This window comes from Quercus lobata, chromosome 3, assembly GCF_001633185.2.
Source record: "Quercus lobata isolate SW786 chromosome 3, ValleyOak3.0 Primary Assembly, whole genome shotgun sequence".
Classification (NCBI taxonomy): Eukaryota; Viridiplantae; Streptophyta; class Magnoliopsida; order Fagales; family Fagaceae; genus Quercus; species Quercus lobata.
In genome coordinates, this window is record NC_044906.1 from 36,631,134 (window position 1) to 36,645,502 (window position 14,369).

The 14,369-nt window shown below is 33.7% G+C and overlaps 2 protein-coding genes across 2 annotated transcripts; one reads left to right on the plus strand and one right to left on the minus strand.

The window, feature by feature from the left end:
- Window positions 1-234: 234 nt before the first annotated feature.
- On the plus strand, window positions 235-10,362 carry LOC115979509 (RNA-dependent RNA polymerase 1-like). Its single transcript, XM_031101563.1, has 5 exons — window positions 235-314; window positions 2,228-2,765; window positions 3,538-5,438; window positions 6,179-6,329; window positions 9,309-10,362. The coding sequence occupies exons 2-5, from the start codon at window positions 2,259-2,261 to the stop codon at window positions 10,137-10,139; spliced, it is 3,390 nt and encodes a 1,129-aa protein (XP_030957423.1). The 5' UTR covers window positions 235-314; window positions 2,228-2,258; the 3' UTR covers window positions 10,140-10,362.
- A 585-nt stretch (window positions 10,363-10,947) lies between these two features.
- Window positions 10,948-14,116, minus strand: LOC115979379 (loganic acid O-methyltransferase-like). The gene is made up of 3 exons (XM_031101403.1): window positions 13,839-14,116; window positions 12,027-12,689; window positions 10,948-11,481 (listed from the first exon to the last, which is right to left on the minus strand). The coding sequence occupies exons 1-3, from the start codon at window positions 13,926-13,928 to the stop codon at window positions 11,146-11,148; spliced, it is 1,089 nt and encodes a 362-aa protein (XP_030957263.1). The 5' UTR covers window positions 13,929-14,116; the 3' UTR covers window positions 10,948-11,145.
- Between the last annotated feature and the right edge of the window lie 253 nt (window positions 14,117-14,369).

The window sequence follows — 14,369 nt, forward strand, 5'->3', positions numbered from 1 at the left end:
ACCCATTTAGTAGAAGAGTTTGAGAAATATTGTTTATAATTTTTTAAAATATATAAGTAAAAAAGTATATAAGTATCCGTGTAATGTTGTTTTTAAACAAAAAATATATATTTTTAAGATACTCTATCAATCACGCCAAAACGCTTTGTGCACGTTACCTTTCTTCCTCATTAAGTCATGTATTTGTTTTAGTCTGAGGAATTGACTTAGGATTGACAACAAAAGACAACGAGAGAGTAAGAGACACTGACACAGTGACACTCTCTGAGTTCTTTCGCCTTCTTCATGAGCTTTGGTTATTTTCATTCTCTCTGGTGAGACTCTGACACTTAAGACTCCTATATACGTGATATTCTTTCTTCATCTGCAAGTTTCATTGATGTGGGTGTCTACTGAAACTAATCAAACTTCAAAGGGACTGTCTTTTTGTCATTTCTTTTACTGGGTCAAATTTTTTGTGTTTGTATTATTATTCTTTTTCTGGGTTGAAATTGGTTGGGATTTTGCAAGTAGTAAAGGGATTGATGCATCTTTGCTTTAGTTCCTATGAGGGTTTGCTTGTGTTGCTTTATACTACTATGTTTGTTTGATTAATTTGATTATGAGCATTATTATTCTTTGGGTTAGTTCCTTTGCTGCATCTCTTTCTCTAGTTCTTTTGCTTGGCTTACTAGATAATCTATGAGTTCTTTAATTTTTTCTGCTTATTTTCAAACTGCTACTTAGTTAAAAAATGAACTTTCTTCTTATAATAATGGGTCATATTATCAATAAAGAGCCAAAGCCACTGTTCTTCCACTTGTTTTTCTTTGGAGAATAACATGGTGATTAAACAATTCACCAGTCACATTGAAGGGTAGGGACCTGGAGCATTTTAATTTGCTACACAGTAGATCAAAACCCTCACAAGCATGTGGCCTTATCATAATTGTTGGGAAGAGTGAGATTCATATGGCCTAGTCTCGACAAATTGTCACAAATGTAGGAATAGACAGATGTTTAGGACTGAAGAGCGAACCTATACATAAAGGGGCTAATGATTTGTTTGTACTTATTGTCAAGCTCAGATTTATAATCCTACCATTAGTTAATTCGACAATCTAGTCCAAGATTTAACCATTCTTGCTTAGGGATTACTAGAATTTGTGAGTTACTAGATTTGCTTTTGATCTATGATCCTACCCATAGTTAGTTTAACAATCTAGTCTGAGATTTCACACTCTTGTGCAGAGTTTGATTAGAATTTTTGAAGTAGTGGATTTTCTTTTGAAAGTGAGAATCACGTTCTTTTAAGTGTTTAGTGGCAGTTGAAGTACATCCAAAATCTTAGTGGTTGCTTCGTATTTAAATTTGTGTTTCTTTATTTGATTGTGACATGACCACGTGGTGATGTAGTAAAAATGAGAGGACTAATTGGTGAGGTAGCAGCGTTTATGTAACAAGGAGGTGATGCACAAAAATGAAGCGATAGATTAAGATTGGAAATCAATTTTTCAGGAAGACTAAGAGTGATGGATCTTATGATGATAGTTACAAAATCCTTAGACAATCCTTGCTTTCTCTAACTGCATCTGGTTATAGATTGAGATTCCTTCAAAATATGACTTTTGGATGCTCATAGAAATGTCTAATGTCTGGTCTGGAAGTATCCATACTATGGACTTGATTTCGGGATAATAATTGTCTTTTGCATGTATATGGTAAACTTGATTTTCTTACCTTTCTTGCATTGATAGAGACTTTGTTGGTTATTTCCTTATTTATTTTCTAGTTATTGTGAACTTTCACTAAGTTATGCAATTTTACTTCAAGAATAATTGGGGTTTAAACACTTTCAAAACCTTTATCATTTATACTAATTATTGCAATACAGACTTCACTATCTCCATAAATTTTTATGACATACACCCACCACAATGGTGGGTACCGCTCCAGCATAAATGGAGGCAGTGTTGTTTTACTATTGTACTTATACTGACATTTGAGAAGTGGGAGTTCAGTGCCAAGAAATTAATTATTCAAAATAGTGTAGATTTGCAACATTCAGTAAGGTATTTATTTTATCATTAATTTCTATGAAAGAAGGGATAAATTCTTTACTGTCTTGACAGAAAGACTAAGTAGTTTTTTTATTTATTTATTTATTTTTTTATTTTTTCCTGGTTTATGATATATTGTGCACATGCAAAGTAAAATGTAATATATTTTTGTTGATGACTTGTGGCAGAATAGATTTCTGGTAAAATTAATTGGATTGGATGGGTAAGACAATTCAGTTGAATGGATTCCCTTCGAATGTGACTGTAGCGACTGTTAAACGGTTTGTGGAGCAACATACAGGTGAAGGAACTGTTTATGCTATTAAGATTAGGCAAAGCAGAGGTGTGCGTCCAGCGGCATATGCTATCATTCAATTCACCACCACCAGATGTGCTGAATTAATTATCTCCTTAGGGTTATGGTATGGGACATCTTATCTGAGGGCTCGGGAAATGGAGCGTGACATTGTACCAAAGCCAAGAACTTTTCTGCATAGCATGGAAAATATAAAACTGCATCTTGGTTGTCAGATCTCAAATGAAAAATTTGTAATTTTATGGAATGCGGTGAATGTTTCAGTGAATTTTGGGATTGGATTACGGAAGTTACAATTTTTTCTTTCCCATAATTATGTGGAATACAGACTCGATCTTTATTACGAGAATATTTGGCAGATTGAGTTATGTCATCCACGCAGTCAAGATACTAAGCATCTTTTGATTCAGGTTGGTCTGTTTTGATTTGATTGTTCATTTTAAAATAAAAAATAAAATACCTGGTTATCTTTTCTTTAGCTAAACAAATAGTGTTATTTAAGTGTTGATTCCTCCATTGTCTTGTTTGAACGATTTGCATGTTTTACTTTGTTGAAATTACTCATGTGAACACCGGTTTTATCATATTCAAATTACAAATATAACCTCACAAGGGTTAAGAATTACAAATGTAAATAATATTTGGACTATATATTCAAAAAAGTTCATCTATCAATGAACTATGGCTCAACTGGCAATTCTTTCATAATAGTGGGTTCAATACCTACTGGGTGTGTGTAGTTTACCAATATAAAAAGGATTCATACTATCTTCTTTAATCATCACATCCTTGCACATAAACTCAGAAGTTCTAACTTTGATTTTCTGTCTTCTGTAGTAAACAACTACATTCCCAGTAGAACTCATGAGTGCAACACTTGTGATGCATATATAAATTGAATTTTTTTTTAATGTAAAATAATGTTTTTGGTAGTTAGTTATCTAGTGCAAGGTTCATATAAAGATACATTTTTGTGTCTAGTATGAAAATCAACTACTTCATAAGCATATACTCTAGCTATATATTTATGCTTGCAATAGCTATTAACAAAACATGGTGTATTCTCTGTAAGTACCAAATGACTTTACTTTTTCTCTAACACTAACTGGTAGTTGACATTCACAGAAGGATTCTTATAATTATTTATATTATAATATTTTTTATTTTTGTTTTAATTGTTAGTTATTTGGCGCTCCTCGGATTTATGAGAAGGCTATGCTCACTTCAGGAAGTGAATTTGAAGATCCTAATCTTAATTATTTCATGCATATTCCTGATGACCAATGGATTCGTGCAACTGATTTCACTCCATCATGCTATATTGGGCAATCTTCTGCTTTGTGTTTGGAACTTCCTTCTGATCACCAGCTTCCAAATTTTCGGGAGAACTTTGGTTATTACAGAGAAAGTGAAGAAAGATATATTTTGGAAACTGGGTCTAGTTTTTCTTCCAATATGGATTTGGTGCCTATTGTTGGCCCTCCGCCTGGGATTACTTTACCATTTGATATCTTGTTTAAAATTAACTCGTTGGTTCAACATGGCTGTCTTGCAGGACCAACACTTGATGCTAGTTTTTATCGCTTGGTTGATCCAAGAAGAATGAATATTGCCTTAATAGAATATGCCCTGGAGAAACTTTATCATTTAAAAGAATGTTGGCAGGAGCCTTCAAGGTGGCTTAGTGAGCAGTATAGAAAGTACCTCACATCACGACATCCTCCAAAGTCGCCTGTTATATCATTAGACTCTGGGTTGGTGTATGTACGTAGGGTTCAAATAACACCTTCTAAAGTTTACTTTTGTGGTCCAGAAATTAATGTGTCAAATCGTGTCTTGCGCAATTTTCATGAAGATATTGATAATTTTCTTCGTGTCTCCTTTGTTGATGAGGAATTGGATAAACTGCATTCAACAGATTTATCTCCACGTGCATCTTCTGGTAATGAGGATAGGAGAACTGGAATCTACAAAAGAATTCTATCTATTCTTAGAAATGGCATAGTTATTGGTGATAAAAAGTTTGAATTTCTTGCATTCTCATCAAGTCAATTACGAGAAAATTCCACGTGGATGTTTGCTTCAAGAAATGGACGTAATGCTGATGATATCAGAGAGTGGATGGGCATTTTTCATCAGATTAGAAATGTGGCGACATATGCTGCCAGATTGGGTCAATCCTTTGGTTCATCCACAGAAACTCTTAGTGTTGAAAAGCATGAAATTGAAGTTATTCCTGATGTAGAGGTTGTTCAGGATGGGGTCAAGTATGTCTTCTCTGATGGAATTGGGAAAATATCTTCTGAATTTGCTAAGGAAGTAGCTTTAAAATGCAGTTGTAAAGGACACACTCCATCTGCCTATCAGATTCGATACGGTGGGTACAAAGGTGTTGTCGCAGTTGATCCAACCTCATCTGCGAAATTATCATTAAGGAAGAGCATGTCCAAGTATGAATCAGAAAACACAAAACTAGATGTTTTGGCACATACCAAGTTTCAGCCTTGTTATCTGAATCGCCAATTGATCACCCTTTTGTCTACCCTTGGAGTTGAGGATTATGTTTTTGAGAAAAAACAAAAAGAAGCTGTAGACCAACTTGATGCTATATTACTAGATCCGTTAAGGGCACAGGAGGCTTTGGATTTGATGTCCCCAGGAGAGAATACCAATGTTCTAAAGGAAATACTCAAGTGTGGTTATAGGCCTGATTCTGAACCATTTCTTTCTATGATGCTGCAGACATTCCGGGCATCAAAGTTGTTGGAATTGCGGATTAAAACAAGGATATTTATTCCAGATGGAAGGGCAATGATGGGATGTCTAGATGAAACTAGAACTTTGGAATATGGTCAGGTATTTGTGCAATTTTCTAGTAATAATTACAAGCTTAGGCAGCTACACAATGATTTCAGCATGTGTAGCGGCAGTGGATCAGATCAGCGATTTGTTCTTAAGGGGAAGATAGTAGTTGCAAAAAACCCCTGCTTGCACCCTGGGGATGTGCGTGTTTTGGAGGCCGTTAATGTGTTAGCTTTGCACCATATGGTGGACTGTGTTGTTTTTCCCCAAAAAGGATTTAGGTAAATTAAATCTCCTAGTACTTCTTCAACTTTATCCTTGAATAATGTTATTTGAATCATAGGTGACAACTTTTATTTTTGTCTCTCTCATCTTTATGTGAAAGCACCATTTTGTTATTGAGCTAGCTAGATTCTACCTGTTGTCTGCAAGAATAAATTCTCTGTAGACGATATGTTGCAACTGTGACTGCAGTGGATAAATTTACGTGAAGTCCTTCAATTTTTATATTTGACTACTACAAGGCTTAGTCACCTCTCTTTCTAGTTAGCAAATGATTTTGTCAACTATGCTTGTCATTTGTTAAAACATGGATATGGGTTTGGGATGTTGTGGTCTTCCTATTAGAGTTATACTCGCAAAATCCCCAAAAGGGAAATAATAACATAATTATGGTTCAACTAAATGTTTAACTACCTTATGTTTTCTCTTACAGAGGAATCAAGTGTCTATGCTACATGGGACTTCACTTTCCCTTGAAGTTTTTAAGTTTCGGATTTATGTGATGTTGACAATTTGACATACACCTGAACTAATTTGTGTATTTTGAGTCTAATGTAATTTTTCACCTAGGATTTTGGCTTTAGTGGCAAGATAACCCATTATTATCAAATACTATATGCTTTGTCTATAACATCATCAGTTAGTTTATATGTGGCAGAATGTTGTTCGTTCTTTTGAATGCTATTTAGTGGAATTTTCTAAAGATGATTGTGACTGACAGTTATTTGATTTTTATAAGGCCTCATCCAAATGAGTGTTCGGGTTGTGACTTGGATGGAGATATCTACTTCGTCTGTTGGGATCCTGAACTCCTTCCACCTCGGCAAATTCAGCCAATGGATTACTCTCCAGCACAAAGTCTGCAGTTGGATCATGATGTTACCATTGAGGTATAGCTGTCTTGGATAAATGATAGCATGTTTAAATAATTGGGCAGCCCTTTTTTTCCCCTATGTTTTAATCTAAATGTAGGTTCTCTTAATGTTCTTTTGGCAAGCTCTTGTGTTCTTATTTTGCCCTTATATCAAGGTATCTCAATGTTATAATTCATGATATCTCTATTCCCCATTCCCCTCTTGTGTGGCTTGATGTCATTATAACTGTTGTGCCAAACACACAAAGCAATAAAATAGTAAGCACCACAATACACAAATGTTTCCATAAATTCTATGTCTAAATCCATGGACAACACCAATGATGGTGCAACAATAGCGTGGTAGAAGCAAAAGTGGTGTGGTTTTAAAAGTCTAGTTATATGTGTCTTAGGGTTAAAACAATTTTAATTTGGGGTTTAATATAACTAGTTGTGGTTAATTTTGTATTTAGAGGCAAAATTGTAACTAGGGGTGTGCAGAAAACCCACCGACCCGCCAAACCCGACCTGACTCAACCTGACCCGTTAGGTTAGGTCGGTTTTTAGGGCTTGGGTGGATTGGGTTGGGTTACAAAATTTTTTTTAATAGCGGGTCAGATTGAGTTTAGGTCATAAAATTACAAACCCACCAAACCCGATCTAACCTACCCATATTTAATATATATTTAAAATATATTATATATTTAATATATATATATATATATATATATTTTTTTTTTTTAAATCCAGGTGTAGGGCACTTATATATATATTTAATAATTTTAAAAAAAAAACCAGCTGTAGAGCAGCACTTTCTCGGTTCCTCCTACTAATACTAATTATATATATATATAATATATTATATAATTAATAAAATTTTTAAAATAACAAGCTCTTTCTATACTATATAAAAGCCAATTAGTTCACACAAATCCTAGTAAATTACTATTGTTGTTTAGTCATTAGTGTTGTTTGCCTTTAAGGAGTTACATTGATACTCATCTTTGGGTTTTTTTAATATATTAATATTTATATTTTTTTCTACTCAATATAATAATAATAATAATAATAAAAATTTGTCAAACCCATGGGTTCAACCTGGCCCAACCCGATCCATGTGGGTTGGGTTGAACTTATGTGATGGGTTAAGTTGGGTTGAATTTTTTTTGATTCACCATAGTGGGTTAGGTCAAAAAATCCCCTCAACCTGACCCATGCACACCCCTAATTGTAACTTTTGCAACTCCTATGAATTAATGGTATTTATGTAGTTTAGTTGAGTTTAGAATTTACTTGGAGATCCTATGTATCTTCAGTTTTATTTTCTGAGTTCAAGTTAGTGTTTGATTAGTTTTTGCTCTATAAGGTTTTTTGTTTATTAGAATTCAAACTAGGATTCTTAATACTACTGGTACAATTTATTAGGATTCCTCAAATTAGGAGTCTTAATACTACTAGTACAAGAAAAAATCCTTACATATATTTATGCTTAATGTACTCAAAGAATAGATGGAGTTGATTAATAAAATATTGAGTGTTTTTATGGAGGAAATTTGTGAAAATGGAAATTTGTTTTAGAAAGCTAAGTTGCTTAGAGAAAATAAAGAAGAACTAGCTCTTTAGGAGATACACTCTTGGAATAATACTTCACAGGTAGATATTTCTTGGATTCAAATTCCACCAATTACAATGAGGGCAGCTTTGCTTATTTATAGTTACATAAGCAAGCTGTTGAGTTAGTTACAAGAACCCATCTTGTGGCTGTCATATGATTGACCAAAGCCTAACAAACTTCTCTAACTAACTGATAGACTATTGCACTTATCACTAACAACCTATCCGCTAACTTTCTGTTACAATTGAGAAAGGCTATTACAAGTAAAAGGAACTACTTATCATACAACATAAGCACTAGTAACAACTAGCTTTAAAAATAAACAGCATCAGTTTTGAGTATTGAGGCACGTTAGCCTTTTTGTGTGTGCTCTAGTTTGAGTCAATTAGGGTTTGGTTTACTAGTCAAAGTAGGAGTCCTAGTTCTATTAGGAGAAGTTAAGATTTATGGTTTTTACAAAATGTGTTATTGTAATCAAACGAGGAGTTGCTGCTATGCACACTACTTGTCATAGATTGTTGGTGAATTCGATTTTGCATTTCTTCTTATGTATTAGCTTCCTGGAACTAATTATTTTTTCTTGCCCCAACCAAAATCTACCATAACGATATGAATTACAAATTACAACTATATACACATATGAACCTCCCAAACACAAAATAAACATTTACTAACCCAAACCCCAATATCGCACTAACTTAATAGACAAAGATTTGTCTTCCAATTATCACACAAAATTCTCCGAAAGTTACACCACCATTTTATTTTTAGGGACAATCAAAGTCCCCCACTTAATAGGCACGATTTACTGCAGAGGAAGGACTTGAGAATCACAGGTACATGTTTGAGTTAGAAAAGAAGGAAAAGAATTGTTTGTTTAATAGCCAATACATAATTGTTTGTTTAATAAGTGACCTTATACTTGCCAATGATGCCCTGGCATGGTGGGGCTTTCGAAGCTGTGTTGTGGAGTCGTGGGTTTGGTCAAGAGATTCGTCTTATATTCATCTGTTGAGGGATTTGTCTGTTTGGTCATCTAAAATAGGAACTATTTAACACTTCATTTCGGTTTTGATTTTATACAAGCCTTTCTATGTATTATTTAAGCATAGTAAAAATTGTACTAGAGAGGCAGAATTTTATATACAAACAGCATGGAAACTCAAACATTGGCTGTGTAGTAGCTTAGTTTGTTCAGCATTACATGAATTGGAATTCCATGAAAATCCTTCAAAGCATTGAATTGATGAGTTGCATTTCTGTATATGTCATAATGTATTGTCAATTCAATGAATTTTAATTTTCTGCTCAATTTTAACTCTAACCTCATGCCTTAGAACTTAAAAAGATTCTATTTTCCACAAATTCCAATATAAGAGGTGTTTATTTTTTCTGTTACAGGAAGTCCAGGAGTATTTTACCAATTACATTGTCAATGACAGCTTAGGAATTATTGCCAATGCCCACACAGCATTTGCAGATAAAGAGCCTACAAAAGCAATGAGTAATTCCTGCATAGAGCTTGCAAAGCTATTTTCAATTGCTGTTGACTTTCCGAAAACTGGTGTACCAGCTGAAATACCGCATGAACTTCATGTCAAAGATTATCCAGATTTCATGGAGAAGCCTGACAAACCCACCTATATATCAGAAAATGTGATTGGAAAGCTTTTCCGGGAGGTAAAAGACATTACACCAAATACTAGTTATTTTAAGTCCTTCACTGCTGAAGTTGCAATGCAGTCATATGACTCTGATATGGAAGTTGATGGCTTTGAGGATTTCATTGATGATGCTGTTTATTACAAGGGAAATTATGATTACAAGTTGGGAAACATGATGGACTATTATGGCATCAAAACTGAGGCTGAAATACTGAGTGGGAATATCATGAGAATGGGCAAGTCTTTCACTAAGAGAAGAGATGCAGAAGCAATTACTATGGCTGTAAAGTCCTTGAGAAAGGAAGCTAGGGCCTGGTTCAATGAGAAGGGAAGTGATTTAGATTCTGAAGCTGAAGATGTATATGCAAAAGCTTCAGCTTGGTACCATGTCACATATCATTATAGTTATTGGGGTACCTACAATGAGGGTATGAATCGAGATCATTTCCTTAGCTTTCCATGGTGTGTTTATGACAAGCTGGTCCACATTAAGAAGGAAAAAGCGAGAAAAAGGATGGCTCTGTCTTCTCTGGAACACCAGTTCAGTCGTGGATTGCGTTTGAGTTGAGAAATTTGCATTTGTTGTCCCCTCTTGAACTTTTGATGATCTCTATAGCTTAACTTTCCTTCTTATCATGTGTATGTAATAATGTAAATAGAAAGTGCAGAATTTAACTTTGGTACATGATGTTTGCTTCTTTTAACGGAGTATAATATTATGTCAGTTTAGTAAGATGTAAATGCCTAAGTTGATCATTTTATTATATATATCTATGGTTTCTTCCTTTTATAGAGGCTATTGACCCACAGTAGTGGTTTTGAAGCCCTCATTATATTTGGCAACGGTCAACTCTGCAGGCTGAATTTTTACTTGAAAAGAGTTGGTGATCAAAGTACAGGATTATGGTTGATGGCATGACACACCAGCTACTTCATTCCAACTTTAGGAGAATATGATAAGACTTAAGAGGCATGATGTCTACGTGTATGGCAAGTTGTCAACACCTATCACAACTTGCTTAATGTTTTTTCTAGTTGTGAAAAATATTATACCACGTTTCAGTCGCATGGTCACACCTATCTTCCCTAAATTTGCTTTGATGTTAGTCCATCTTAATTTACTTTTACACTGTACCACCTTCCAAAAATATTTGTAATTTATTCACACAAAATGAATGCCATTTCAATTCATGTTTATTCCAAACAATTGTATTGAATTGCACAACCAAGTGATGAATTGAATTGTGAACTCTGAGTGTAATTCTTTTCATTACAATGCAATGAATTGAATATATTAGAGCATTGTTTGCACTTGCCACTAGCATTACATTCAATTGTTGTTACTTTTCCTCTTTAAGTTATGACTTTACTAAACATTATTCATATAAAAGAGGTTTTTTTATTTTATTTTATTTTTTATAGGAACATATAAAAAGTGGTTAAGTCCCTATTGTTATGGACCTTTATTTGTAGCTAATATCAAAGTTTCTTTTTTGACAATGAAATAAAATTTGTGCCGATGCATATGCAAATTTGTGACAATAAGAAGTCTTATATGTGCTTCCAAAGCCACATCATATGCGTTTCAAAACAATAAACAGTTGATTTCCTTCATTGAGTTTTGACTCCAATAGGCCGATAATCTCTCCATGTTTCTTACAGTATCGATCAAATAGTTCATCAATAATCTCAATTCCAAAATGTTTGCTTATTATACCCTCCATGCCAGCTCTTAGGTGCATCGTGCATGCCTGGCCACTGAGATCATCAACTCTTGCCCAAGGTTGTGTTATCTCCATTCTTTCAATGCTAAAACACCCATTTCTTTCCACCAGTAGCGTCATCTCCTTGGGTGAGGCAACATAAATAGGCAAGTTAAAGGAGTCCACCTGAACTTCACTAATTAATCCCTGCAAAGGTAAGAGTAGGCATTTTGGTTTGAAAATACTAAAACTATTACCGATTTTACTAGAAAATGCCTAAAACCTGACGTGGAGGTGGATGCAATTGGTCCTATTTAAATAACATAATAAATGAGTATTTGAATTATTGTGATTTGTAAACACATTAGTTTGCAAAGCATATGTAACAAAATTTATATTATCTCTAGCATCATTAGTTTCATTTTTACACATATGGAACATAAATCGTTCTTGGGACAATGCATAACTAGGAGAAGTGACAAACTCCAACCCCTACAAAAGAGATCCTCATGAAGTGGTTTTCTTTTTAAGTTGTTTGCCAGGCAAATTGCTTGTACATTATATAGACCAGTTAAAGTACTCCATGGTCCTAGCAAATTTCTATTATCAGATGAATATATAAAAGTTTAAGTTTAACAAATTCTAAGTTCATATGCTGACATTTAGTATAAGTTCAATAAATTTACTTGCAGTGATCTATTTGACTTGGAAAAGCTTCTAGTGCAAAAAGTAATAGCTGATTGCTAGCTTACCTCCTTTGCCATATCCATGAGGCAGTGTCCCAGGAAATCAAACATCAATCCTGTTGCTGAACTAGAATGAGGAATCCCATTTGGAATTCCTGGCATAATAAGCACCATTAGTCCACCCACAACAAGCTCTTTAGCCCTACCATCTAAAAAGGTTGTTATGTCCTTAGCAAATTGGGCTGTATAAGCTTGAGCTACTTCGTCTGGGGCACTTGCATAGTGAACCCTCCCCTTGTTCCATGCAGCAGAGTTCTTATTTAGCAGCTCTTCTGGCACCTTAGAGAGCCATTGGAGTGCAAAAGATGAATGCACAAAATCGAGAGAGAAATCAGGGAATAGCCGACCATGGAAAGACCCTGGCACTCCAGTTGCAAAGTATGGCCTTTCTGGTGGGAGAGAGGCAAAGAGGGTATTAAAATCACTGGATGTATGATCATTGAAGAACACTTGAAATTCAGGCATATGAGAAGCAAAGCCATGGGATTGGTACTTTTGTTGCACAGCATCTATTATATTTTGCATAGCAATGAAGGTATTTGGCCCAACTGAACATCCCAAATCTGCTATGCGGAGTGTGCTCTTTGAACTAGAAATTTGTTTTTCTACATCAAGCTTCTCCGCAATCACATCATCAATTATTGCCTTCATAGCATTTGTACCTGCCCTCTGCATACTAGGTATGTCAATCATAGTAGTTTTCGACTTTTTTAAATGTCACTTTTTATTGCATATAGTTTTTCTTTTCTTTTCTATTTTTAAACAACCCTATTTTAAAAAAAAAAATAATGAAAAATAAGATATACCAGATGGACATTAGGTTTATCTAAATGGATACTAAGTTAAGTATGTCATTATCAACATATGCACAAGTATACAATATGAATCATTGGTATGGTCTTAAGTTGTGGTTATAAACTTATAATTGATTTTGTAAATGAATCCACTGGCTTATTGGCAGCATTTCTCTTTCTTTTTGGCAACTATGACTAAAACACGTCAATAGAATACACAACATTTGAAGAAATGATAAATTTAAAAAAAAAAAAAAAAAATTTCACTAGAACCTTTTTATATTATTAGACAAATAAACAACACATTGTATTGGCCAATAAAGGTATACATGGGTTGATTTCAAGTTCCATGTAGTATAACTCTAAACAATGTTATATCATTCAATAACTTGTTATTAAATTCATATTTTAAAAATCATACCGTTAAATTACAAGTTTTATATGTTCTTAACATTCATACTAATTTTCATGTTAAGCAGATGTTATTTATCATTCAATCTATAAACTCATCTTTTATGAATTATTTTAATCTATAAAAACTTCAAATTTAAACAGTTTTTATGACATGGCTGTTGATATTTGATATTTTGAAATTTTGTAAAAATGGAGAACAGATAATGAAATCTAACAATGAATTTGTCAAAATTTACACAAATTAAAAAAATATCAGTAGGTATAAAATTTCTTAAAATTATATTATGTGTAACTTCAATTTATGGATATATATAATTTTTTTTTTTCTTTGCAAAACAAATAAATTAAATATATTCTATTGGTTAAAAGGGGTTTCTTCCATTTGGGGCTTGATAGCAACATGTTGCAGCCCAGAGATTTACTAGCATGCACATTATACGGCCGGTAAAAATTCATTACCAAATGATATACACATTAGTATGCAACATGCCTAGCCAAATAAGATTAGAAGATTAGTTCTTAAAAAATAAAAATAAAAAATAAATAAAATAAAAAAAGATTAGAAGAGAGGAAGATATAGGAGAAAAATAGATAATAAAATTGAAGAAACCTGGAAGTAGGAGTTTTTGGTATAGCTATTACTGCCATCTCCGCCGTTCATTGGATAAGATTCAGGCACCATGTTTGTATTGTTACTCATCTTCAACTCTCTCTCTCTTTCTCTCTCTGTGTGCGTGCGCGCTTGTGTTCTCACCAAGTTATGCCAGCTGATAGGAGCTATTTGCTTTATATTCTTAACATTGTACTCTGACAACGATTGGGTTAGCCAGCCACAATTTAATAACAATTGCCTAGAAATAATGTTAATAAGGCGCCTGATTTTATAGAATTTTGTGCGCTTTCAAGTGTTGACTTTAAGGAGGAGCGTTCACATAAAACATTTTATGTAAGAGGGTATTTTTTATTTTTTTATTTATTTTTTATGACAAACAAAAGGACAGATCCTTCTCTTTTCCAATAAAAAATTGATATAGTACTGATTTTTGTTGAGAGTCATGTTAATGGAAATATTTAAGACTTTTGTTAATAATTTATTTTATAAAATTTTTGACATTAATTTCATGATAAATAAAAAAAATTA